Here is a 26,589-nt window from a genome sequence, read left to right as displayed (position 1 = left end):
ATGGATCTTTGGAATATTTCTAGATTGGAAAAAATAAGACAAGACAATCATTTGTCCAGTGTTCTCAGCAGGCTGGAACTCCAGTCTTCAAAGAGACTGAGAGAGAACATAAAACAAATGTTTCTTTATCCCAAAGTTTATTCTCCTTATCTCCAGGCACCATTTTAGTTTGGACCCAGTCCTCATTCTATAGCTTTAATTCAAGGATAGCCTAGCGAGAGCTGGAGGAGCTCTAGGAGATTTAGCCTAATCAAGGTTAATTGAGGTAAAGGTTAATTTTATAGAAATATAAGGTTTCTTTGTAGAACAGGTAAGTTGTGGGCAGCTAGCCTCCTCCCCCTCTGGTAGTGGTGGGGAGGTGGCAAGACAAGGGTCTGTTTTACTCCAGATTATTAAATTTGTCAGTCAATAAACGTTTATTAAGAGCCTACTGTTTGTATATTTTTCAAGCCTATCTACCTTCTCCAACTCGATTATGACCTCCTCACGGGCAGGCTGGGCCACATCTTCTGGTGCAATGCTTTGCCCGTGGTGGACATTTGATAAATGCTGATTGATGGGTATAGGCTCTGATGACCATTATAACTGACCTTTGGATCTGCAAGAATATCATTTTCACTAGACCAGAGTGGGAGGAAGAGTGACAGATGGGGATGAAACGTGGTTTCCTTAGCTTCCTATATTGCTTTGTGTGATTGTGTTAAAGGGGAAAGAACCCTGGGCAATCAGGTCGATAAAAAAACACAGCAGAGCCACAGCTTGGATTTATAGTCAAATTTACTCTAGTGTTCACTCAACATTCCACAGTTGCAGAAAGGGCATTTGCAGAACAACTAACAGCAGGCAGTGCTACGGGAAAGACAAAGGTCGCTCCACATAGGGTGTGTACATCAGAGAGGCAGGGAGCCTCCATGGGGTGCAAATGAGGGAGAACAAGTCCATCCTCATGTCTCTTCTTGCTCAAAGAGGAGGAAGGGAAAGTGGGAAATACAGACACTCTAGATTAGCCAGGACTTAAATTCTCTCCAGGAGAGAAAATAAAAATGGTATAGTTGGTCAAAAGGTCTTTAATTGGATACATAATGAAGATTCTTGGCTGCAGTTTTCCTTCCTCCATGAAAAAACAGCGCTCATCCCCAATAAGCATATTAACTGAAATGAATTGTTAATGCGTTTAAACTTTGGGATTTATAATGATTAAAAAAAACAAACAAACAACCCAACCCCAAGCCCCATGTTTAATTCTACTTGGCACATGTATCATTTGCTGTAAAAAATGTACACTGCTTCTTTAATAAGTCAATTTAAAAAGCACAGCACCCTAGGCCATTTTGAGTTAGGCTGCAGGAAGAGTCATCTTCTCTATTATCCCCTAATGCTAAAAGCATGCATAATTTTTATGGGAGGTTTTCACAGACAGAAAAGGGGACACTTGCATTACAAATGGACTCAGAGAATGGTACAAAAGAACTTTTTCTCTCTGAAGGGGTTTTCTGATGCAGGCACTGGTATGATGAGAGGGTCTTCTCGGATGTGGGCATCACAGTATGCCAGTAGGTCTGCTGCAGCCTTGGAGACCTGCACAGAAAGCAAGATGAAAAAAATTGTTCGTGTCAGTACACTGAGTATGGTCCAATGATAACTTACATTTCTGTAGTGATTTTAGAATTGTAAAGTGTTTTCCTCATAACAGTCCAGTAAGGTAGGCAATGAAACTATTAGTATACCCATTTTACAGAATGAAAGGCAAGGCAAGGCAACAATCAATAACAAAGTGCTTATTCTATGCCATGAACTGTGTTGTGTTGCATATACAAATATAAGCAAAAAGAAAGACAGTCCCTGCCCTTTAGGGTTCTAAGGGAAGCGGGACGATTTTCTGGCTTGGTGCTAGTAGATTGTCCAGATTTCACAGACATGTGAAAGCACCATGCCAGAAAAGTGAAACATTTCCATTTGAAATGTCTTAGGAAGATTCTGAAGATCACTTGGCAAGATAAGGTCCTGGATACTGAAGCTGAACTGCTAAGCATTCAAACTCTACTGCAGAGAGTGTGCAACTCCGATGTTTTGGCCACATCATTTGGATGCCAAGCCTACATTTAACTAAAAAGACTATGAAGAACTCACACGAGGCAAGCATTCACACGGGGGTCAGAAGAAGTCTTTGTGAAGAACTTTGTTACTGATTATGAGACATGGGAGACACTGGCACAAGACTGCCCAGCATGGTGTGCTCCCATCAAAGAAGGCACTGAGCTCTATGGGCAAAGCAGAATTCCAAAAGCTCAAAAGAAACGTGAGATGCACCAGTTTAGAAACATCCCCACTCCGAATGCTCAGACGGACTATTCGTGCCCGACTTGTGGGAGAGCCTTCAGAGCTCTTACTCTTCTGACCAGCCACCGTCGGACACATCATGCTTTGGCCCCGACATTGTGATGGCATTTTGGTCCTTTTCTAGCACAAAGGACAACTGTCACGACTATTTTAATGGGGAAAGACAACACACAAAAAGGGGAGGAGGATGAAGTTACCAGTGTAGAGGTGCAGTGTGGAAGTCAGAAGCAGAACAAGAAGAAACACTGATCATTTGGAAAGAGGAAAGTCAGGCAACTAGTTGGTATCTGTACATGATAAATAAGAAAGCTAAATTGTGGGGATGCCTGCAATTGGGGAATGGCTGAACAAGCTGTGATGTGTGATTGTGAGGGGATACTACAATGCTACAGGCAATGATGAACTCCGTGATGGAAAGTGCTATTCACATCCAGAGAAAGAACTACCGAGTCTGAATGCAGATCAAAGCGTACTAGTTTCACTTTCTTGTTGATGTTTTTTCTTTCTCATGGTTTTTCCCATTTGTTCTGATTCTTCTTTCACAACATGACTAATATGGAAATATGTTTAACATGATCTTACATGTATAACCTATATCAGATTGCTTGCTGTCTTGGGGAGCAGGGAGTGAGAAAAATTTGGAACTCAGAATCCTACAAAAATAATGTTGAAAACTATCATTACACATAATTGGAAAAAATAAAATGCTACTAAAAAAGAAAACAAAATAAAAAGAAATGATGAGGTCAAGGAGCTTAAAAAACTTGGAAATTTTTTTTTTATATTTTAAATTTTAATTTAATTTAAATTTAAATATTTTTAAAAATATATTAAAAAATAAACTTACATGAAATGATGAAGAGCGAAATGAGCAGAACCAAAAAAACGTTGTATAAATAACAGCAATATTGTTTTAAGAACATCTTTGAGCAGATGAATAATTTTTACTATTATAAATACCCAAATTGGTTACAAAGGACATATGAAGGAAGATGCTATCTGAATCCTGAGAAAGAATTGACAAACAAAAATATATACAGAATGATTTTGTATCTATCTATCTATATATCTACACACACATATTTGTGTCTAATGGCAGCCATCTCTAGGATGGGGGGGGGGCACAGGAAGGAAGATAAAAAGGAAAAAAAAGAAATTTACATGATTATTATAAATTCAAAAAGAATAGCAAGTTGTATATAATAAATAAGCAGTTTCATGTGCAATCATCTTTGTTATGCTATGGAAATGCTTGTTTTATTCTATAAATTAAAAATAAAATAAATAATTTTTTAAAAAATTGTTTTCAAGGCTAGGCAGTACATATGCAAGCTTGGCATGATGCATGCTTTAAAACATGCTCATAAGATATCTCATCCCCTCCTGTCTCTTCTCAGAGCTTTTCCCTTCAATCATTCCCTTTTTCTAATCTTCATTCTCTCTTTACCCATGGGCTCTTTTCCTATTGCCTATAATCTTGCCAGATCTTCTCAATTCTTAATAAAAACAAAACAAAACAGAAAAAACCTCTACCAGCTAACATCCCTTCAAACTATCATTCTGCTGCTGGAGTTGATTCATCTGCAAATAAAAGTAGACTTTATGGTATATATGGAAAATATGATTCAGCTAGAATAAAGCCTGGAGAAAGGAACATTTTTAAGAGATGCTTACAAAGGTTCTGTGAACATCCAGGCCATACCATCTGCCCTGTCACTGTCTCCTGAGGCCTTCCAGGCTTTATCTGCAGACCCTGGGCACTGTCATCTGACCTACTGGCATAACATCAGAACCTCTGGTGCTTGCTATCTGCCCATTGCTGAACCCTTAGGATTTCCAAGCCTTTCCATCTGTCTTTTAACTGAACTTAAAAAAAAAAATTGTTGCATTCCCCAGGTAGAGTGTCAATTCCCTTGAGAGTTGAGACTATTTAGATCTTTAAATTTATATTCCCAGGACTTGGAATAGTCTTAAACATAAACATTTAACAAATGCTTTTTCATGTATTCATTCAATGCTTTTGTCTTCCCTTACAGAGTCAAATTCATAGAAAAATCGGTCTATACAATTGGCTTCTGTTTCTTCAGCCCCAACTCTTCCAGTCCTTGTACAATGGCTCCCAACATTACCACTTGAGTGAAAGTGCTTTCTCCAAGGTTACCAATGATCTCATAAAATTCAAGTCTTCTTTCAGTCCTTATTTTTTTTTATGACCTTCCTGCTGTGTGCTTAAAAACTGCTTGCCATGCTGTCTTTCCTATGTTTTCATCACACTACTCCTTCTGGTCCTCCACTTCTCTGGCTGCTCCTTCTCAGCCTCCCTTGCTGTATTGTTATCCACATCCCACCCCCATGTGTCTATCCTGGGCCCTCTCCACTTTCTCTTGGCTGGCGATCTCATTAGCTGCTCTGGATTCAATGCCCAGTTCTGTGCAGACTATATATCCAACCATCACCTCTCTCCTGAGCACCATGCTTGCATTGTCACTTGGCTATTAGACATCTGTATCTTGATATCTCACAGGAATCTCAAACTCAACGTGTTCAGCACAGAACTCTATTTTTCTTCTGAAACTTCTTCCTAGATTCCCTCTCTCTGCTGATCGCACCACCACTCATGTTTGCCATCTCACTGCCTTGATCATTCCTTCTACAATAAGCAGGTACCAAATCTCATTGACTTTACTTCCATATCTATTTTCAGGATTAGTGTGATCTTCTAATTCATCTACCTGTTCTAATCTATCTTCTCTCTAAAGCATCTTTGGCACAGCTCTCAAGTCAATATTTCTAAATAAAGCATAGGTTTGAATATGTCTCCTCCTTACTTAAGACACTTCAGTGGCTCTCTATTTCCTTTAGGATAAACTACAAGCTTCTCTATTGGGAACTGAAAGTCCTTCACAATCTGGTGCTAGCCTCTCTTTATATTTCTCCTCTTCCTTCATTCTATGATAGACTTGAGCAAACATGACATTTTATTTCCTGCCCTTCTGCCTTTACCAGGGCTGGCCCTCAATCCTAGAATGCTCTCTCTTTTCCTCTACCTCTTGGAATACATACAAACTAATCAGACCACAAACATTTATTAAGTGCCTTCTATGTACTAGACACTGTGCTAAGGACTGAGGATATAAAGACAAAAAATAGTCTTTGCCCTCCAGAAGTTTACATCCTGACAAAGGAGACAACGTACATGCCTGCCATTGTGCCTGAACCATGAGTCCACTCTCCCCAGGGAAAGAGGATATGCACAGCAGACAGTGGACCCCTGGTTTGGGGGGGATGTTTTGTAACTTGTCCCCACTATACTTTTTCAGAAAACAGCCTTTTTAATCAATAACTAGTTCATAGATATTGGGGAGAGGCAGTGTGCTGGAATGGGGGCTTATGAGAAATACGAAAAGTTATAAACCTTCATGGTTCCCCTAGAATCTTGAAGGGAGGGATTAGTCATCTGCTCTCTGGGAACCCTGACCATCAGTGTGATGTGAGTAGGGGAAATGGGGAATGGGAAGAGTGCTATAAAAGTCCAAGAAGATTGGAAAAGTAAGAAGAGGCCAGGTTATGAAGAACCTTAAATTCAAGAGGACTTCATATTTGATCTTGGAGGTGCTAGTAAGCCACTAGACTTTCCTGAGGAGGCAGTGATGACAAAGAAAAATCTGCATTTTGAAAAAATCTCCTTGGAAGTTGTGTGGAAAATGGATTGGAGTAAGGAAAGGCTTGAGGCAGGGAAACCAATTAGGATGTTGGTGCAATAGCTTCTCTTCTCAGTTCTGCTTTGTTTGACCTCCATGACACAAGATGAAGGCTGGTGTTCCTCCCCCTTCCCCCCTTTCCAGCTTCCTTTTGTGTATTGGCTTCCCCAACTAGATAGCAAGCTCCTTGAGGTCAGGGACTGTCTTTCTTTTTCTAATTTATATTTCTTGCACTTAACACAGTCTAGGGGCTTGATAAAAGTTTACTGATGAGTGGATAGTTTAGGGAAAAGGTGATTAGGATTTAAACTTGGGTTGATGGCTATGAGAGTGGAGAGAAGGTATACCAGATAAGCTTCCTTCCAGTGTTATTTCTTAGATAAGGCCTCTCCAGATTCCTCCCCTTCCTCCAAACTACTTTGAATTCATTTTATGTAGACATATGCCTGCTTCATTTTTGTCTTTCTAACCCCAGTGCTTAGCACAGTGGCGCATATTAGAAGCTTAGTAAATACCTATTAAATTGAAAAGGTTTATAGATTATGGAACTTGAAGGGACCTCAGGAGATATTTTGGTTGAGACCCATCCCTTCAGGTAAATAAGATTATTTCATGTTACAGATAAAGTGGGATTCCAAGGATGGGAATTTAGACTGGAGGGTCAGAAACTCTTTTCCCCCCTTCTCTCCACCTAATAAATTGTGGAGGGTCCCTAGGATAGGAATTTTTAAGAGTTCCCAGATTCTCTTTCCTCCTCTCTGGAAAAAGACAGCTGAGAGTGGCTCTTGTACTGTTCAGGAATTTTGTAGGAAGGATTCCTTTTTAGGCATGGATTGGAATTGATGACTTCTGAGGCCCCTTCTGGCCCTGAGATTCTGTGACTCTGATCCTGACTCCAGGTCCAGCACTCTCTGCACATACACATGCATATGTGTGTATACATATACATCATTTATATTCAAATATTCATATATAAATAGAAGTGGTGGTCCAGTGGACAGAACGTGGGCCTAAACTCAGAAAGACCCGAGTTCAAATCCAAATGCAGATACATGCTATGTGACCCTGGGTAAGTCTGTCTGCCTCAGTTTCCTCATCTGGAAAATAGGGATAACAATACCACCTACCTCACCGGGTTGTTAGGGTCATCAAAAGACATAACACATGTAAAATGTTTTGCAAACCTCAAAGCTCTTATAGAGGTTAGCTATTATTATGTATTTAAGTTAGAAGCAGTACTGTTTCCCATTTAGCAGGTCAAAGGCAGCTGGAGCTTTTTATTGGCTTGTTTTCCCAAATGTACCAGTAGATACCTAGCACCTTTTGAATAGACCTGTCATGAATAATGGAGATAAGGATTTATCCAGGGTTTGGAAGAGTTTTTTTAGCTTATGTGCTGGGGGCATGAGGTTCTACTCATATACCAGTCGTTCCAGGGGCACAGGCTGGTCAAACAGGCATCCCCAGTTTATTGTTGGTGCCATAAAAATCCACTATGAATACCAGTGTAGTTAGGCAATTTATCTCTATCAATAGACCTTTTTTTTTTTTTAAGAACAAGCTGGAATCACCAAGCCCTCATGTGAAAGGGTCCCTATATTTCTCTAGAAAGAGAGAAAGTACCCACCCCTCAGGGGACTTGCCTCCTATCAGCAGAAGATCACGGAGGCTTACAAAAGCGAAGGGCTAATAACTAGTGTTCCATTGATGGCATGCTGTAAATTTCTCCTCCTATTTCCCCCACTGCTCCCACCAGTAACGGGGCCTCCATCTCTCCCAATCCTTCTGGCATGCTTCAATTATGCAGCACAATAGAATTCCCAGAAAGTCTATGCTGCCCCCTTCCCCCTACCCAGGAACAGCCAGGTAGCAGGAGGCTAGGCCATGGGCCAACATTCACTAAGACGTAGGAGGAGGGGGTCAACCTTATTTCACTTGCTGTCTGTGAAATGAAACGTGTTTGGCAAATGAATGGCTTGAACCCATCCTGCCAATTAGATTGTTCTGCCTGTAAGTGCTTATTAGAGGCTTACAGGCAGGGATAAATATATAGCAGTCAAATGAAATCCTTTTAGTATATTTTTGTGTCCAAATCTTCTTCAGAATGATACAAATTCCACAAAGAAAGAATATCTGGTTATTTTCTAAAGATTCCAGGGCATCCCATTTTTTATTTGTTCATCTTCCAAAATTTATAGTAATTCTACTTCTGATTTTTATCCCAGGTCAAAATCCTGTAAATGACAGTTAAATTCCTATGAGTAATTCTAGAAAGGATGTATTCTGGAGTTCTCTCTCTAAATGTTTTAATTAGAATTGAAGACTTAAGGATATGAACAGGTACTTTTCAAAGGAGGCAATACAGGCTATCAATGATCATATAAAAATGCTCTAAATTACTAATAATTAGAGAATTACAGATTAAAGCAATTTTAAAGTTTTACCTTATACCCATCAGACTGTCAAAGATGACAAAAGAGGAAAATTACAGACATTAGAGGGGTTGGGGGGGAGAGGTACACTAATGCATTGTTGGTGGACTTGTAAATTGGTCAAGCTGTTCCAGAATACAATTTGCAGCAATGCCCCAGGATCACTGCACTATGTGCACCCTTTAATACAGCTATACTACTATGAGGTATATCTCAAGGAGATCAAAGAAAGAAGAAAAGGACTTATATGTACAAAAATATTTATAGCACCTCTTTTCAATTTTTGAAAATTAGAAACTAAGGGGGTGTCCTGTCGGGGAATGGTTAAACAAGTTATGACATATGAGTGGAATGGAATATTATTGGGCCATAAGGAATGATGAAATGGTTCATTTCAAAGAAAACTGGGAAGATCTCTATGAAGAGATGCAGAGCAGAGAATGATCTTTACAATGGCAACAACATTGAGAGAAAAACAACTCTGAGAGACTTTAGAACTCTAATCAGTGCAATGATAAACCATGAGATCAGAAGTAAATGAAACATCCTACTCAGTCTCTGCTATGGAGATGTTGGACTTGAAATGCAGAGAGAGAGATGTGCATTTTCGTTCAGTCAATGTGGAAATTTGTTTTTGTTGAGCCATGCATGTTTACGATAAGGGTTTCCTTTTCCCAAAAAGTCTTAGACAATTTAGAAAATGGAAAAGGCCTAGTACAACCATCTTATTTCACAGAGAGGGAAACTGAGCCACAGAGAGATTAAGGCAAAGGCACACAGTTAATTAGAGCATGAGTTGGGGCTAGAAACTGGTTCTCTTGTATTCCTCATTCAGTACTCTTTCCATGATAGCATGCAGGGAGGCAGGTAATCAGTCACATCTCCATTAAAATGGTTATAAAATCGTGGGGACACCAAGCTGTGTTCTTTTAGGCTGGGAAGCTGGCTAGGTGAAGATGCTAGCTGCATAGTTTCTAGGTTACACTCTACCACTGTATTTTTACCAATGCCTGGTGTATGAGTATAGGAACTTCCCCTAAAGACCAAGAGGGCATGGGGGGCTGCAGGGACAGGAGTGGTGTTGATGAAGCCATCACAGGGTCCTTGAGAGGAAGGTATCGGGAGGGAGAACTTTGGAGGCTGATGGAGCTAGAGAATGTGTGAGTATGCCCATGGACATTGAATATCAGAACCCAGGCAGCATGGTAAGCTGGATAGGACACTAGAATTGCAGCCAGGGAGACCTGGGTTTCTCCTTACTAGCTCTGTGATTCTGGGCAAATCCTTAAACTTCTCTGGGCCTCAGTTTCCCAAGTTCTTTCATCTATATTTCTTATCCTGGGAAATAAATTCCAGAATAAAATAGGAATATTCCCCCTATCTCCTCTTGTGATCTACAGAGAGGTAGGACGTCATGAACGCCTCTATGCTACAGCACTACAGGTATCCAGGAATCCAGAGCTAGAAGGAGCATCACAGGCTGTTTTTTTTTTTCTTCACCACTTCCCCCTCCCCTTCCCATCATTTTACAAATGACTTGACCAAGATCCCACAGGTAGTGTCAGAGGTAGGATTTGAACCCAGGTCCTTGGTCTCTAGAATCAGTCCTCTTTCTATCACATTATTTCATTGTCATTCTGTAGAGGTCCCTCCAAAGCTTGTGTCACTTTTTCCCCTTGAAGCTGTGCCCTGTGTGTATGTGGTGAAGTTCTTTCATAGTCATTGCTTACTTTCTCTCTGCTGTGGCTCAGCCCGACACAGATGGCGGCCTAACCTGTGCTCAAAAATTGTCCATTTAGCTGTGGCACCAGAATCGACCACCTGCCTTCCTTCTTTCCTATTAACTTTGATTCATATAGACAATCTCTTGGGCCCATTTCTGCACCACCAAATACCTTTTGGACATTTCCAGCTGGATGTCCTCTCTTAAACTCAGCACATGCCAAACAGTACTCCTTACCATCACCTTCCCCACCCTAACCTCTGCTTTCTAATGTCCCTGTTTCTGCTGAAGGTACCACTGTCTTTGTAGTCACATAGATGTGCAACACAGTGCTATCCTTCACTCATCCATTTCTGCTGCCCAAACACCCTTACATAGGTGCTCCTCACTCTTTACCTATACACTATTGCATAGCTACTGTGTTTCCCCGATAATAAGACACTGTCTTATTAAATTTTTTGGACAGAAAAACATCAGAGGGCTTATTTTCAGGGGAGGGCTTATTTTAATGAACATTGACAGCAATTTTAATAAACAGATAAATGGGAACAAAAAAACGTACCTTTATTCAATAAGCAAATCACTGGGGAAGAACAGGATGATGCGCTCACTGCTGCAGCTCTGATTGGATGCAGCTCGGAGCGCGGCATGCATTTCACCGGGGGGGGGGGGACGGTGCATACAGAGGGTACCGTAATGTAGCGTGTAGCGCAGGGGATCACCTTCACTACAGTAGCAATCTCAATAGGGTTTATTTTCGGGGGAGGGCTTATTTTAGAGGAATCTTACACAGTAAGGGGAGGGCTTATTTTCGGGGGAGGGCTTATTATCGGGGAAACACAGTACCTAATGGGTTTCCCACCTCAAATTTATCTCCTCTCCAATCTATTGTCTACACAGAGGTCAAAGTTTTTTCCTTGTTCGGGTCTGATCAGGTCACTCCTCTATTCAGTAAACTCCAGTAGCTCCTTATGACCTCTAGGATCAAATACAAACTCCTTCGGTTGGAATTTCTATTATTTTGCAGTCTGGCTGCAATGCACCTTTCCAGACTTAGACATTATTTTCCGTCATGCAATCTACGATCTAGCCAAACTATTCTCTTCATTGGTCCTGCTCTCCCCAAAGCCATGAATGTGCTTCATCCTCACCTGTCTCTTATAATCCTTGCTCTCCTTCAAGGCTAAACTCAATGGCCTCTTTCAATATGAAGCCTTTCTGTATATCCTGGCTGCTAGTGTCTCTCCCAGCCCGAACTCTTTTATGTACCTATGAATGTTGTCTCCCCTGATAGAATGCAAATTTCTTGAGGGGGAAAACTCAACCCTTTCATTTTTGACTTTGTACTCAATGACTTGCACATACTAATTACCTAATGAAAGCTCTAAATTGATAATAAGTTGAACTGGGCCTTACCTGATTTCAAATATAAATACGTAAGAACTGTGACCTTATATGTTATGACACTTTAATCTTTTCTTGGACTACAATTTTTAAAAGCACATAAAAATATTCCAATGTATATTAAACTACTATTACACTCAAATTCCTATGACTTTTTGTCTTTTATGGACTGTTCAATATAGCCATAATTCCATTACAAATTTTCACTTCTCTTCAATCTTTGTTTCATTATCACAACCTTTCCACAATCTGCACATTGACAATATTCAACTCCCCTGCTATTCTTAAAGTCTCATTTAAGAAACTTTTGTTAAAAACCTGCTACATGTATAACATGTAGCTAGAAGGGTAGTTAAGTAGGGCAGTGGATACAGTGTGGGGCCTGGAGTCAGGAAGACATTTTCCTGAGTTCAAATCCAGTCTCAGACACTTACTAACTGTGTGACCCTGGGCAAGTCACTTAACCCTGCTTACCTCAGTTCCCTCATCTCTAAAATGAGCTGGAGAAGGAAAGAGCAAACCACTCCAGGGTCTTCGTCAAGAAAAGCTCAAATGGGGTCATGAAGAGTCAGACACAAGCTGAAAAATGACTAAACAATAACATGCATGGTACTGTTCTAGGCACTGAGGGAAATGCAAAAGAAATATGGGGCATGATCCTTGCTCTCTGGGAGCTTAGAGTCCAGTTGAGGAGGCAGACAGAATAGTTAAGGGACCATATTGGACTTGTAATAATTCTATTAAAAAAATCCATCAAAGCAGCTGCTGGGTGAAAGGCGTGGTGGTGCTGGATGCTGGGTCGCAAAAATGACAAACCAACACAATTCCTACACTCAGAGATACTGTCATTGAAGTGAGTAGGGGGAGAATGAGAAACATATACAAATAACTATAACACAAGGCAAATTGTGATAAGTGACCTTCAGACAAATTGTTACAATAAATCTGAGAAGGGAGGGATAGATGCTGATTTTGAAGGTCAAAGAAAGCTTTCTGGAGGGGCCCTAAGTGAAGGAAGGGATTTCAAGAGATGGGGTGAAGGGAAGTCAATTCTTTGCAAAGGCAATGGTCTGGGAGACTGGAAAACAAGAATGAGGGATGGTGAGAAGAGAGTACAGTTTGGCTAGAGTAGAGAACATGAAAAGGAGGGAGGAATATGAGACCAGCACAAGAAAAGACAGTAAAAAAGAGCTCCAGATGTTCAGAGAAGAGAGGCCAGTGGGATCAGAGCTTTCAGAAAAAAACCTCCACAACTCACAGCAGACACGGAACCTGCATCACTTTCTCCTATCATGATTCTTTCTGTCTTCAAATTTCAGTATCAGGCAGGCAGCCAACTAGTATTTATTAAAAGCTTACGATGAGCCAGGAACTATGCTAAATACCATAGATATAAAGAAAGGCAAATATCCAATAGTCTCAGCTCTTAAAGGGCCCCCAGTGGAGACAACATACAAACAGTTAATGTACAAACTGTACAGACACACATAATACATGCATATGTGTGTAATATATAATATGCATATAGTGTATGTACAGACACATATATGTGCATAAATAATTGCAGTAGCTCAACAGAAACACGAGATGCAAAAATTTAGAGACATCTTCACCCCAAATATTTATGTGGACTATTTGTGCCCGACCTAGGGTAGAGCCTTTTAAGTCCATACTGGTCTAATCAGCCGCAGTCAGACACACTGTACCCTGACCTTGATATAGTAAGGTTAGTTTGGTCCTCTTTGATTACAAGGGAAAACAACTATATGATAAATTGGGGATAGTCGGAGGGAAGGGACTAAGATTAAGGAGAATTTGGGGGGGGCAGATGGTGAAAATGCTGGGATTCAGGATGCAGGAGATGGGGTGTTGTTTATGGGGAGCTCCCAGGAGGCCAGTGTCACTGGCTTGTCAAGTACACGGAGAGGCTCAAGGTGTAAGAGACTAGAAATATAGGGGGGAAGGACAGGTAATGAAAGGCTTTACAAGCTAAACAGAGGATTTTATATTTGATCTGGGAAGTTATAGGGAGTCCCTGGAATTTATTGGAATGGGGAGAAGGGAGATAGTTTTATTTTATCAAGTATCAGTATTTATCAGTACAAGTAAGCCATTCATATATTTTCTTTTTTTTTTTTTAAGCAATTGTGGTTAAGTAACTTGCTCAAGGTTACACGGCCAGTTATTTCTGGGTGTGGTGCTGAGTGTCTGAGCCTGGGATTCGATCTCCAGGTCATCCCAACACTGGAGCCGGTGCTCTTACTTGCTGAGCCATCTGGCCACCCCCATTCATATATTTTCGAGACTTGATCCTAAATGGGCTGAATCTAGGAACTTTTCTGTCACCTTCTTAAAGTGACACTGCCACAGATTTGAATTTTTCAAGAAAATAAAGAATTTGTCTTTTAAAGGCGTTACAGCTGAAGCTCAGTCATTCTACAAATGCTTATTTAGCTCTAAATGCAGAACTGTGATATATGGAGTTAGATAAAAAACTGCCCTCAGGGAGCTTACAGTTTAGTAAGGGATATGACATATTGAACTATGACATAAAATAATATATAGTAAGTGACTTAGAGGCAGGCTGGCATAGTGGATAGAACTTCCATCTAGACTAGGAGAAGACCTTGATTCATATCCTATCTCTAAGATGTACTATGTGGTGCAGTGGGTAGAGCATTGTTCCTAGAGTCAGGAGGAGATGAGTTTAAATGTGATCTCCAACACTTACTAGCTATGTGACCCTGGGCAAGTCACTTAACTCTGACTGCTTCCCTGTCCTGAAAAAAAAGTATTGTATGTAATTTTTTTTGAGAGTCAGTGTTAAATATTTACTAGTATACTTCCCTTCCTTCCTTCCTTCCTTCCTTCCTTCCTTCCTTCCTTCCTTCCTTCCTTCCTTCCTTCCTTCTTTTCTCTGGACCTGATTTCATCCATATTTCTATGCTGATGAGGTGAGGGTCTTGCTCTCTCACTACAGATCAGCATATTTTTTTTTTGACACTTATATAGTGTTAGAAAGTTGCCTCAAGCATTGAAATGTTAAGTGACTTCCAAGGTCACCCCGTCACTTTGTATCATAACTGGGACTTGAACAGAGGCATTCCTGACTCTTAGGTTTCTGTTCCTTTTATCCTCTATGATCTGTTGTCAAGGCTATTTCAAAGACCTGAGTGGGTGGCAATGGAGCCCTGTATAAGGGTTTTGGCAGCTAGAGTAAACAGAAGCCAGATGTGAGAAATATGGCAGAGGTAGAATTGCCAGGACTTGGTAACTTGGTAATGTGTCACGAGAGGGGAGAGAGAAGGAAGAGTCCGAACCAATATGAAAGTTTTGAACATGCAGCCTTGGGTGCCTGAAAAAAGCAAGGTGGTTTTGGGGAAAGATCATAGGCTTGATCTTGAGCAGACTGGTTGGAGAGGCCGGTGGCCCACGCACACGGGGATGATTTGCAGGTTGACTTGAATAGAGATGAGAGTGGAGGAGTTAGTGGCAAGCAGAATGAATCCAAATGGTGACTGTGTGGCTAGGCTTTGGTTTTTGAAGAAGACCAGTAACTAGGAAGCCTGGGTGATATGAGATGTCTTGGAGGGACCCCTGGCAGTCAAGGAGGAGAAATAGCTCAACTGACAGAAGTTGTTTCGCTGCAAACTAAAGCCCAACAGATTGCTGAACCTTTGCTGTGCACCTGGCCAGAGACATGTAATACACAATGGCCTAGACGATAATGCCAAGCAATAAGTGCCCAGTTTAAGACCAAATGCATAGAGTTGGTTTGGTTCCATGCAATATTAATTTTCCTAATACACTCTGCATTATTTTAGAATTTGTGTGATGCTGGGTGGCCCACTTAATGGCACCTCCTTTTAGTACATACTGTGCAGGTTAGATTACAACAAAAATGTCTGTATCAGCAAGGGAGATCTATACCTCAACTGAGGCCCCACTTATTACAAGCAAGAGTTAATTCCTGTTTATTCCAGTAAAACCAAAATATTTTGCACAATCTCCTGGAGTTTGCTGTAAAGCAATCTTCTCTTTATAAATATAATATAAATTTTGATTAATGTGTTTTCAATAACATCTAATAAATATAATCTGATCTTTATGAATATTTATAAATAATAAATATTATAATATTCACTTTTCAGGGAGAGTGCTAGGGTCCAGGCCTGTCATGTTTGTTGAGCAACTGATTTCACTGGTGTAGGTAATTCCTTGGTGTGGAAACACTCTCTACCAATGTAGATTGGCAATTCAACTGATCTTATAATCTATGCAAACTTCCCTGAACCCATTAAGAGTTTACATAAATTGGCCGCTGTTTCCCAGCTATCAAAGTTAGAACTTGAACATAGATCTTCTTAGTTTCAAGGACATCTACCTATTCACTATGCCTGGTTTCTCAGTATTCACATATAGACATGGAAAAAAAAAACTGAATACATAATGAACACCAAGGCTCATATATTGATGAATTAATCCAGTATACGATAACACTTCATATTCAGGTAACTGTTTTCAAGTACATTTTCACAAAGCAATATCTTAGTTTAGCTTGTGAGGGATACAAGGGAATTTTCTCTATCTTTATCTTACAGATGAGAACATTGAGGCCCAGAAAGAAAATATAAATGACTGACCCAATATCATCTCAATCAGTAAGTTGCAGAGTAGGAAAATCAGGATCAATGTTCTTATTATATTGCTAGCAATCAGCCAATATTTTTACAGTGTTTAGAGGTTTGCAAAGAACTTAACATACATTATCTCATTAGCCTGAGGGGTAGGATCGCTACCATCTCCATTTTACAGATGAGGAAAGTGAGGCACAGAGAGATTAAGTGCCTAGGGTCACATAATGTCAGAGGCAGGATTCAAACTCAGGTCTTCCTGACTACAAATCTAGTACTTTTCCAAATACTATACAACTCATTCTCCAGAACAATTCATCAAACTCTTTCTCAATTTGTAGGATAAGATTTTTAAAGATCAACTCCACATTGATTTGCACCAATGTTTGAAGGCTTCCTTTTTTTCAAATAAAATGCACACCATAGATGCTCCTAAACCCTCCCTGAATATTTGCAAAACATATGGGTGATTATCAACCTTCCAGAAGAGAAGCCCTTATTTTGATCGGAAAATTAAGAACACCCTTCTTTACTTTTCAAGTTTAAAATACAATTTATTCAAAATCTAATATTCTTGAATGCATGGAGCTCCTGTACCACCCCTTATTGGTACCAAACTGTCAGACTTAATAGAAAAGATCAAAAAGAATCCGTAACCTTAAAAGAATGGTGGAATTTTACCAACAGAGTAAAGGAGGTGATTAAAACAGCCCAAGTTAGCACATAATCCTGTTAGTTGCACTATAATTATAAGCTTCAATGACAGGAGAAAACGCTGCAATTACCATAGTCTCATTCCATGACAAGACAGATGACATAATTACTATCCTTGCTGTGACACCCACTCGATTTATCCTCAGCATCTAAAATGAAGAGGCCCACACCTATTTCTCAGAAATGCGGTGCTTTGTCTAGCAACACTCCGGGAATCAGTTAAAGACATTTTCTTTGGCCTTGTTTTCTTTACAAAGGAATTAAGCAGCAGGAGTAAAGGCCTTGAGCATGCCCATTTTGGAACCATAAATATGGAATATGTCTTCCACAGTGATTTAAAGTGGGATTTTATCTCTGTTCCCATAGGGGGAAAAAGGGATATGCTTGATTTGAAGCCACAATTCCTAGAATGAATGTTGCAGGCACATTAAGGATAGGTAGGAGTTTGTCTTGTTCCTAGATAAATCAAACTTTGGAAATGGAATCTATTGGATAAGTTGTTGGCTACTAGTACCCCATTGGGGTCCAGAAGTAACTCCTCGGTGTAAGCTATAAAGTCTAGTATGAATGAGGATACCAGCAGATCTTAGCCACTGCCCCTTCTAGATTCAGGTCTGCATAGTTCTTGATTCTATGCAAATATATTTCCATTGCTTAGCTTGTTTTCACGGACATAGTGCATCTGTACTCTTGTTGTGCAGCTGGGCTCTGAGCTGCAGATAAATACAGCTGTATTGAGGTTAAGCAAGGAAATGGAGCTAGAGATTTGAGGGACGAGTAAAAACAATGCAGCCATGTGGCAGCTTGGTGGTGTAGTGGATAGAGCACTGGCTGTGGAGTCAGGAGGATCTGAGCTCAAATCCGGTTACTAGCTGTGTGACCCTGGTCAAGTCACTTAACCCTATTGCCTCGTCTAAAAATAAAAATAATACACCTGTGAGAATGTATCTCTGACTGCATTCTAGAGTCCAATCTAAACAACTTTGGTAGATAATCTTCTCCTCTATGCTAACATGGGTTATCGAGAGTTTAAATTATTTTAATAACCAAATTGGAGAAGTCACATTTGTCCTGCTTTTTGAATCTGTGGGTGACACAAAACTGAGAGGAAGAACTAATACATTAGATGACAGAGGCAGTATCCAAAAAGAGCTAGACAGTCATAGGGTTGATGAAATGCAACAGGGATAAATGTAAAATCTTATATTTGGATGAAACCAAATCAGCTTCACAAGCACAAGGTGAAAGGAGGCATTGTTAAGAGAGCAATTTGTCTAAAAGTTCTAGGGGATCAGAGTGGATTGCAAGCTCAGTATGAGTTCACATGAGAGAATGGCTGAACAAGTTGTGGTATGTGAATATAATGGAATACTACTGTGCTATGAGAAATGATGAGCAGGCAAACTTCAGAAAAACCTGGAAAGACTTACATGAACTGATGCTGAGTGAAGTGAGCAGAACCAGGAGAACATTTTCTATAGTAACATCAACAATGCATGATGATCAACTATGGTTGACATGACTCTTCTCAGCAATGCAATGATCTAAGACAATTCCAAAAGACTCATGATGGAAAATGCAATCCACATCCAGAGAAAGAACTATGGAGTCTGAATGCAGATCGAAACATACTACTTTCACTTTGGGGTGTGTGTGTGTGTCTTTTCCCTTTTGTTCTGTTTCTTTTTTCACAACACAACTAATGTGGAAATGTGTTTACATAATTATACATGTATAGCCTATATCAGATTGTTTTCTGTCTTGGGAAGGAGGAATGGAAGGGAGGGAAGATGAAAAAATTTATAAAAAGTAAATGTTGAAAACTATCTTTACTTGTAATTGGAAAAAATAAAACACGATTTACATAATAAAAAGAAGAGACAATCCACAAAACAATAAATAAAGTCCTGGTTTGTTGCAAAAAAAAAAAAGAGTTCACAGAATGATGCAGTGACCTAAGAGCTAACATAATCCTGGATTGTAATAATGGAGTTATATTTTTCCAGAAATAACGAAGCCATCATTCCTGTTTTCTACACTGGTCAGACTGCATCTAGATTACTATATTTAGTTCTCGGCATTATATTTAGGAAGGACATTGACAAATTGGAGAACATCCATAGGAACACAACCAGGATGGTGAAGGTTCATGAATCAATGTCATATGAAGACTGATTGAAGAGACTGAGAATGTCTAGTCTAGGGAAGAGAAGACTGAGAGGCAGGGAGACAAAAACTGCTCCTTTTCGTTAACTTTAGTCATCGTGGGATCTGTAAGACAACTCTCTATGACTATCGGTAACAAAGCAGTTATGGGGAGTTCACTATGCCAATAAAATCAAAGGTCCAGAGTTCGCTTTCAAAAGTGCTTAAGTATTTGAAGAATTGTGAAGTCAAAGAGGGACCAGTCTTATTCTTTTTGGTCTCAGGAGGCAGGATTGGGACTAGTGAGCCAAAGTTTCAAGGAGGCAAATTCAGGTTTGATATCAGGAGAGAAAATTAAGGCTGTAACATAGCTTGAGATATAAGATGCCTTGAGAGGTAAAGGGCTTTCCCCTCATTGGAAGGTAATGTTCCCCTCTAGTCAGTGTGATGTGATCCAGGTTGGATTAAATCATCTCTGAGGTCCCTTACAACTCTAAAGTTCTGCTTATTATTCTGAATGTAAGGTTCTTTGTATAACTGTAAAATTTACATGTTCACATGAGTTGACTAAATTTGTCTTAGAGGTGGCATGAATTCACATCTCTGGAATATAACCAAACCTCCTCCAGGAGAGACTGTAGTTTTTACTTTGAGGGAAGCTGGGGAGGGGTGGTGGCTCAGCTTTTGCCCCTTTTCTGGCCCATCTCCAAAAGGGGTATCAAACTAGAATGGTATCTTCTCTGCCACCCTCCCCCATCCCTCTCTCCCCCAACTATTGCTGGTCTTTGATTCAGAACAAAAGCTTCTTCCCTGGTCACTAGCCCTTCGCTTCCACTCACCCACCAAATACTGGTTATACAAAAGACCTTTGCAAATAGCAAAATAACACAGAAACTCACTTATTCAAGCAAAATGGCAAGCAGAAATTGTTGAAATTCTACAGATTTCTATACTAGAAAATAAACAAAGATGAATGAGTTCTTTGGAGAGCAGGGAAATAAGATCTCAACTTGAACCAAGTGAGAGGCCCCAAGTCTCACTGGAGAAGAAAGTCCCTAGGGAGGTGAACTAGAAATCAAGGCTCTGTGGAGGACTTGGCTCTCCCTAAAAGTCTGCAGCTTCCAAAGTCCTCCTCTCTTCTCTGGAGTACATCACCATGTGTGATTCCCCTGAAGAAGCTCTTGCATCCACTCCACCTCTTACCCAGGCGCCTAGAATCACGTCCATGTTCTCTCCATCTATCTCATGTCATCACTTTCTTCTACATAAATGTGTGCTTGGGTCAAAGCCTAGTTACATGGGTTAACTGTACCATGGGAAGTACTATCAGTGTAAATTCTAGATGCTTCAAAGGGAACTTTAAAATGCCCAAGATGATCCACCAAACACCGTGGACTTACAAGGCCTTTTCTATATTGCCAGTAAAGAATTCCATCAGGCTCTTTTGCACAATGCCTTGCCCCTGTTGGTCTCAATAAGTTAAATGATGTATGGAAGAGTGCTGGCTTTAGAGTCAGAAGTCTTGGCATTGGCACTTAATGCCTGTGTGACCTTGGGCCATAATTGATAATCAATCAATAATCATTTATTAAGTGCCTACAGTGTGCCAGGCATGAAGCTAAGCCTCTGTGGGCCTCATTTTCCTTATCTGTAAAAGGAAGGGGTTGAGTCAGATAACCTTTAAAGGCTTTTTTGAGCTTTCAGTCTATAATCCTATCATGTCATTTAGGGTAGAGGGGTTTGGACCTGTGATTTTCTAGAGGCATACTGGTACAAATGTTTAACAATCACATTTGGGGAGGGGACAATGCATGCACACTATTAAGCTTAATCTGCATTATTATCATGTTGTCCAATACTTTCTTAAGTCTAGACACCAACAGAACAATAAATCAAGCCCTGATTTATAGGCTTTGCTGATTTCTGAGGTGTAAATTTAACACTGAAAATTTAACAATCAATTTCTTAAGAGCTGGTTTAATCTGGGTTCCATCTCCAATAAACTCCCTCTGATATTGCAACTACTATACAGTTTATAATCTGAAAGGGTTGTCTCAAAAACCCTATGGTTACAAAGAAATAATTTAGTGATACAAATTGCAAGGTTGTTCCAAGTTATTTCAGTTAAGTGAATGATTCACCTAAAATAGATTCCACTTTCTGTTCCCAGTCTTTAGTGATTCTGGGAAGTCAGCAAGGTTTATTAAAATGAATAATGGGCTCATTTGAGCAAACAAGGGTTTGACCACTAACTAGGTGTGTTACCATGGTCAAGGTACTTTCTTATTTGATAATGTGGATAATAAGAATAATAATAGACTCCCATGGTTGTTTGTGGTTAAAATATTATAAAAGATAAGAAAACAAAAGGAGATTATATATTTTATTTCATTATCTTTTTACAGTCTCACTAATGCCCCTTGATTTGGACCAAAAAACTTATTCCTCTCTGATGTTTAGTATCATAATTGCTATTTTTTGTTACTCCTTCCCAAGTTTTAAGTTTTAAAAAATGAATTGTAATGGGGACGGGCCATTAGGGTCCTCTCCTTGAAGTATGCACAGATGTTATTGATCTGTGTGCTGCCAATCCAACATGTGGAACCATGGAAGGGGGTTTCAGCCATGATGACTCAGAGGTTTGTACTGTCTGGTGATGAAAAGACTTCTAATTGGCCTCAGAGCCAGAAAATAGACTAATGATTGAAAAGGTACATAGATGGAACTGAGTTCATGTACAAAGAATTCTTCCTGAGTTGTATTTTCCTTCCTGGCAGAAAGCAAGCCAAGATCTGCTAAGAGTTCATAGGTTGGCGAGAGGCTTTCTAGGGTTCTATCTTGTACATGGTTATCATATAGGGAAATAGATGGTAATTCTTGTTCCTCTTGTGTTGATTCTTTCCTGGGTGAATGAGCATTCCAAGGGACTAAAGGCCCAGGTGACTTGTAAGACTGAAAGATCCATCAAAGCCTTCTCACTGGTGACTGGAGTCAGTAGCAGCAGCCAAGTTTGGTGAGTAGTCAGATCGGCAGCTAAATGACCTGCTTGACCCAGCCCAGTGAGTGCCCTGACTCATCAGCTAAGAAACCTTACCCAGCAAGGAGCTAGGCCAGCTAAAGCAATAGAATGACTCATCTATCACCACTGAAAACAGCCTGAAGTAAACTTGGTAGGATTCTCTGAAGGGAGAAAAGAACTCTTTGGGGCAGCAGTTATGGGGTCCACATTGGGTGCATGTGTTCCCTACATGTGTGTCTCCCTGCATTGGGGTTTTCAATTTGAGCCCACTCTTCCCTGTAACTGACTTTTTGCAGAGAGGAGAATGGGTGGTTTTTGTGACTTTCTCCAAAAATATCTCTTTGTAAACCATTAAGGGGAACATTCCAGATGTGCTTTATGAGTGAGAGTACTAGAAACTACAAACCCCTTAGGGTTATTCCTAGACCTCTGAGAAGTCATAATCGACCTTCTGGCGACCCAACCTGCTGGTGAGAGGAAGAGTTGGAGGACTGAACTCAGAAAGGGGGCTACAGAATGAAAAGGTTCATTTCATTTTTCTAATAGTACAGATCTAGGTGAAAAATCTTGTATTTTCTTAGCAGAGGAAGGAGATCTATCTAGAATTGTAAAATCCCACATTTGGAAAGTACCTCAAAGGTCATCTAATCCAAACCCCACCAGAAGCTGCCTAGACAGATGGTCATGCAGGTTCTTTCTGAAGACCTCCATTAAAAAGAAACACTTATTTCCCATAAGATCATGTAATTGAAATCTGGAATGGATTTTAAGGATCATCTAGTGTAACCTTTTCATTTTAGATGTGAGAAAATCAAGGTCTAGAGAGGTTGTGACTTGCCCAAGTTTGGGCAGGAAGTAAATAGTAAAACTAGGCACTTGGATGTCAAAGTCCCTTGCCACTATACCCCAGCTGCCTCTCGTTACCATGCTCTTGGACAGCTCAAGTTTTTAGGAAATTCTTCCTTACATCGAATCAAAATCTCTCTCTGCAACTTCTACCCATTACTCCTAATTCTGTTCTATGCAACCAGAAGAACAAGGTTGATTCTTTTTCCATGTGAGAGTCCTTCAAATCCTTGAAAAGAGATTGTCACAGACCAATGCAAAACGAAAGGAGCAGAACCAGAGCCACGTACAATCACAAATGTGAGGGGACATAACTTTGAAAGATTTCAGAGCTCTGCCTGATGCAGTGACAATAAATCATGATTTCATGATGATGATGATGGCCAGAATTTTATTACTCTTTAAGGTTTGCAAAGTGCTTCACAAATATTTTCTCATTCTATTCTCATCCTGTAAGGTAGGTGCCATTGTTATTCTCATTTTATAGATGAGGAAATTGAGGCAGAAAGAAGTTCAGTGACTTGTCCAGGGACACAGATAGTAAGTGACTGAGGTCATATTTGAGATCGGGTCTTTCTGACTTGATGAAACACCTCTTGGTAGGAGATGACAGGCTTTAAGTACAGAGTGAAGTGCACATTCTCAGACAGGGCCAATGTGCTAATTTGGTTTTTTTACTATACACATTTACGACGGGGGTGGGGGGTGGGGTGGGGGGATGGGGGGGAGGCTTTTACTGGCAGTGTAGGGAATTGGGTTAGTGGGTAGTGATATGTATAAAAAAGGGCTCAATTAAATATTTTTTAAAATGTACATAAGAAGACATAAATGGACATAGAGCAATTCTGTTATTATGTTGTTAAATTTAATAACCATTTCTTTAAGAGACAGAGAGAGATAGAGACAGAGACAGAAAGAGAGAAAGACTGAGAGTGAGAGAGAGAGAGAGAGAGAGAGAGAGAATAGCTATCATGTTTCCTTTAACTCTTTTTTTCCCTTCCAAATGAAACGTCACCAGTTCCTTCAGTTGATCCCCATATGATAGAGGCTTCAGTCCTCTTACCTCCTTGGTTCCTTTCCTCAGCAATCATTTCCTTGAGTCCTGTTAATACCCTGGGATATATTTCACCTGGGCCTGATTGGAACTCATCAAAGGGGGTTAGGGACTCTTTTATCATCTACTTACTTTGGCGGGTCTCAATGACCCACTAACAATCTGGTCTTCCCAACATGAAGATTATTCTCCTGAGCAGAGAACATAGATGCAGAATAGGAGTTGGTCAGTGTTGCCTTTTCTTCATTTAATTATATCTGTAATCCTTATAGCAAGTGGAAATCCTGTTTCTTTGAGCTGCCTATTTCCTCCAAGAGAGTGTTTTTTAAAAAAGCTTCCACTGAAAGACTAAACTCATTCTGGGCTTTAGCATTCCTAAAATTATTTTTGCAGACCATGTCATTCTTTTGTATTAATCCTCATTGTCATTGCTTCCATGTTCTGCAGGTATATCCTGTAGCAGGGGCAGGAAGTGGAATGGTGGATGAACACTGGACCTGGAGTCAGGACAAACTAGGTTCAGATATGGCCTCAGATATTTACTAGCTGGGTGACCCTGCACAAGTCTTTTACTCTCTGTTTGCCTTGGTTTCCTCAACTGTAAAATGGGGATAATAACAGCACTTACTTCACAGGGTTACTGTGAAAAGAACAAAGGAAATGGTATTTGTAAAGAGCTTTAGCATAGCACCTGGAACACAGTAGGCACTTAATAAATGCTTATTCCCTTCTTTTCCTTCTCAGTATGTGCTTTTAAAAAGTCTAATTCGGTCAATAAGTTCTCTGGTCTCTTCTGGAAGTTCCTCATTTTCTTTTTCATTGTAATATTTTGTGTGTCATCAAATTTCATTGAGCATTTCCTATCCCTCTTGAGCCAATTTTAGGCCTATCCTTTTCTCTCAATTCTTTGAAATTTGCTCTTCCAAAATCTAGAGTGGGCATCATACTATGCCCTTTTTTGCCGTGTCTATCACAGATTTCAAGATGGCACAGTCTTTTTCTCCCAAGATCTCTTTCATTTCTGCTTTGATGACCAATTCCTTCTCACTGGTAAGAAATCAAAATTAGATCTAGAATAGCAGTTACCTTCATTGCTTCCAAAGGATGAAATGATCAGGAAAGCAAATGAAAATTCTTCAGCTCTTCTCCTTTTAGCAAAGGGACGCCTTGGACAGACACTTGGATAACTGAAGCTGTCATCACTTCTGTATCTTAACTCCAAGCCAGCTCTGTGGTCTTCCTCTAGAACTCATCATTCATTTCCATTTTCTGCCCAATGATTTTTATTTTACATTATTTTGATGTAATTTTATCCTCATTCAAATGCTCTCCACCATGTGTTTCCTTCTCATTCTTTCATAGATTTCCATGCAGGAATATGTAGTTTTCATATACAATGCTATTTTGGCTATTTTTAGTAATGGCCTTTTTTGGTGTGGAGTTCCTATTTATTTTCACTTTATCTGACATTGCTGACTCAGTCACATTTGCTCTTCAGTTAGTCTAATCCTGAAGAAAAAGGTCTAAATTTTAGCCATTGAACTAAGGGGCCAAGTATTCATGTTGGGGTGGGGAAGTGAGGAAGTCTCACTTACAAATTGTAAATATCAGCTTTGCAATTTATAAGTGCCTTACAAACATTATCTCATTTGATCCTTGCGACAATTCTATAAGATAGGCAGTGGTTGGGTAGTTTCAGGAGTGTGCTGGCATATGTTTAACAATGGCGTTTCAAAAAATGTATGCATGGTACATGGTTAAGTTTAATCTGCATTATTAACATTTTGTAGCATTTGCTGATTTCTGAGGTGTAAATGCTCATGCTGAAAATTTAACAATTGGCTCTTGGGAGTAGGTTAGATCTGGCTTCAGCACACCAGTGGGACCTGTGATTTCATCAGTGAGGGGCATCTTCAGCAGAAGATACAAAGAAGATCAGAAACTTATATGTAACTGATAATCTTACTAAATTCCTTAGGGACACTGAAAAGTTAGAGATGGGGCACCTTGCCCACGGTCAAAAAAGACAGAATAAATGAAATGCAGGTCTTGAACCCAGGTCTTTCTGACTCTAAGACCATCTTTCTTTCCACTGAAGCACACTGACTTCCTGTAGGTACCATAGATACTGTTCTCATTTTACATGCAAGGGTGGAGAGTGTGTGGATTGAATAATCAATTAAATTACCCCTACTCCATTTAAAGCAAATGTCATGATTTTAATCCCTGATACATTTAACACAAGTCTTTGTTGTACCACTAGGTGTCAACAAGGCCTGGACACCTCCTTGAATCAATCAAATACATTTCAAATCTGCTACATCTTCTGGGTATGACCCAAAGTCTACTCTAATTGGTTGAGAGACTTGGTCACAGCTGAAGAGCATAATAAAGGAAGGAGCTAGTTCAGAGAGGAGAGATTCCCAGGGCCTGGGAGTATAAAGAGTAGAGAGGAAAAAGCAAGAACATGGCTGGAAATGGTCATCTACACAGGAGCAGCCAGAAAAAGGAGAAAGAGAAAGTGGGACTGAGCTGGGACTGAGGAGGGAGAGACTGCAAACCACCATTGGCCCAAAC

At 40.0% G+C, this 26,589-nt stretch overlaps 1 protein-coding gene and 1 long non-coding RNA gene across 3 annotated transcripts in view; one reads left to right on the top strand and one right to left on the bottom strand.

Annotated features, from left to right (window-relative positions):
* Positions 1-759: 759 nt before the first annotated feature.
* GNG4 (G protein subunit gamma 4) overlaps positions 760-26,589 on the bottom strand; it is an 88,728-nt gene continuing 62,898 nt past the window's right edge. For both annotated transcript variants that reach the window (XM_069064826.1, XM_069064825.1), the window contains one exon: positions 760-1,578. In XM_069064826.1, the coding sequence (XP_068920927.1) occupies positions 1,450-1,578 (129 nt within the window). In that variant the 3' untranslated portion in view covers positions 760-1,449. The remainder of the gene's footprint in view (positions 1,579-26,589) is intronic.
* LOC138143602 (uncharacterized) overlaps positions 21,874-26,589 on the top strand; it is a 41,632-nt gene continuing 36,916 nt past the window's right edge. Inside the window, exon 1 of the long non-coding RNA XR_011163744.1 lies at positions 21,874-22,106. This is a non-coding gene — a long non-coding RNA (uncharacterized lncRNA). The remainder of the gene's footprint in view (positions 22,107-26,589) is intronic.

Source organism: Petaurus breviceps, unplaced genomic scaffold (assembly GCF_028583685.1).
Source record: "Petaurus breviceps papuanus isolate PSGF00001 unplaced genomic scaffold, PetGlider_PUasm1.0 90650, whole genome shotgun sequence".
Lineage (NCBI taxonomy): Eukaryota > Metazoa > Chordata > Mammalia > Diprotodontia > Petauridae > Petaurus > Petaurus breviceps.
This window is presented reverse-complemented; position numbering and strand designations above follow the sequence as displayed.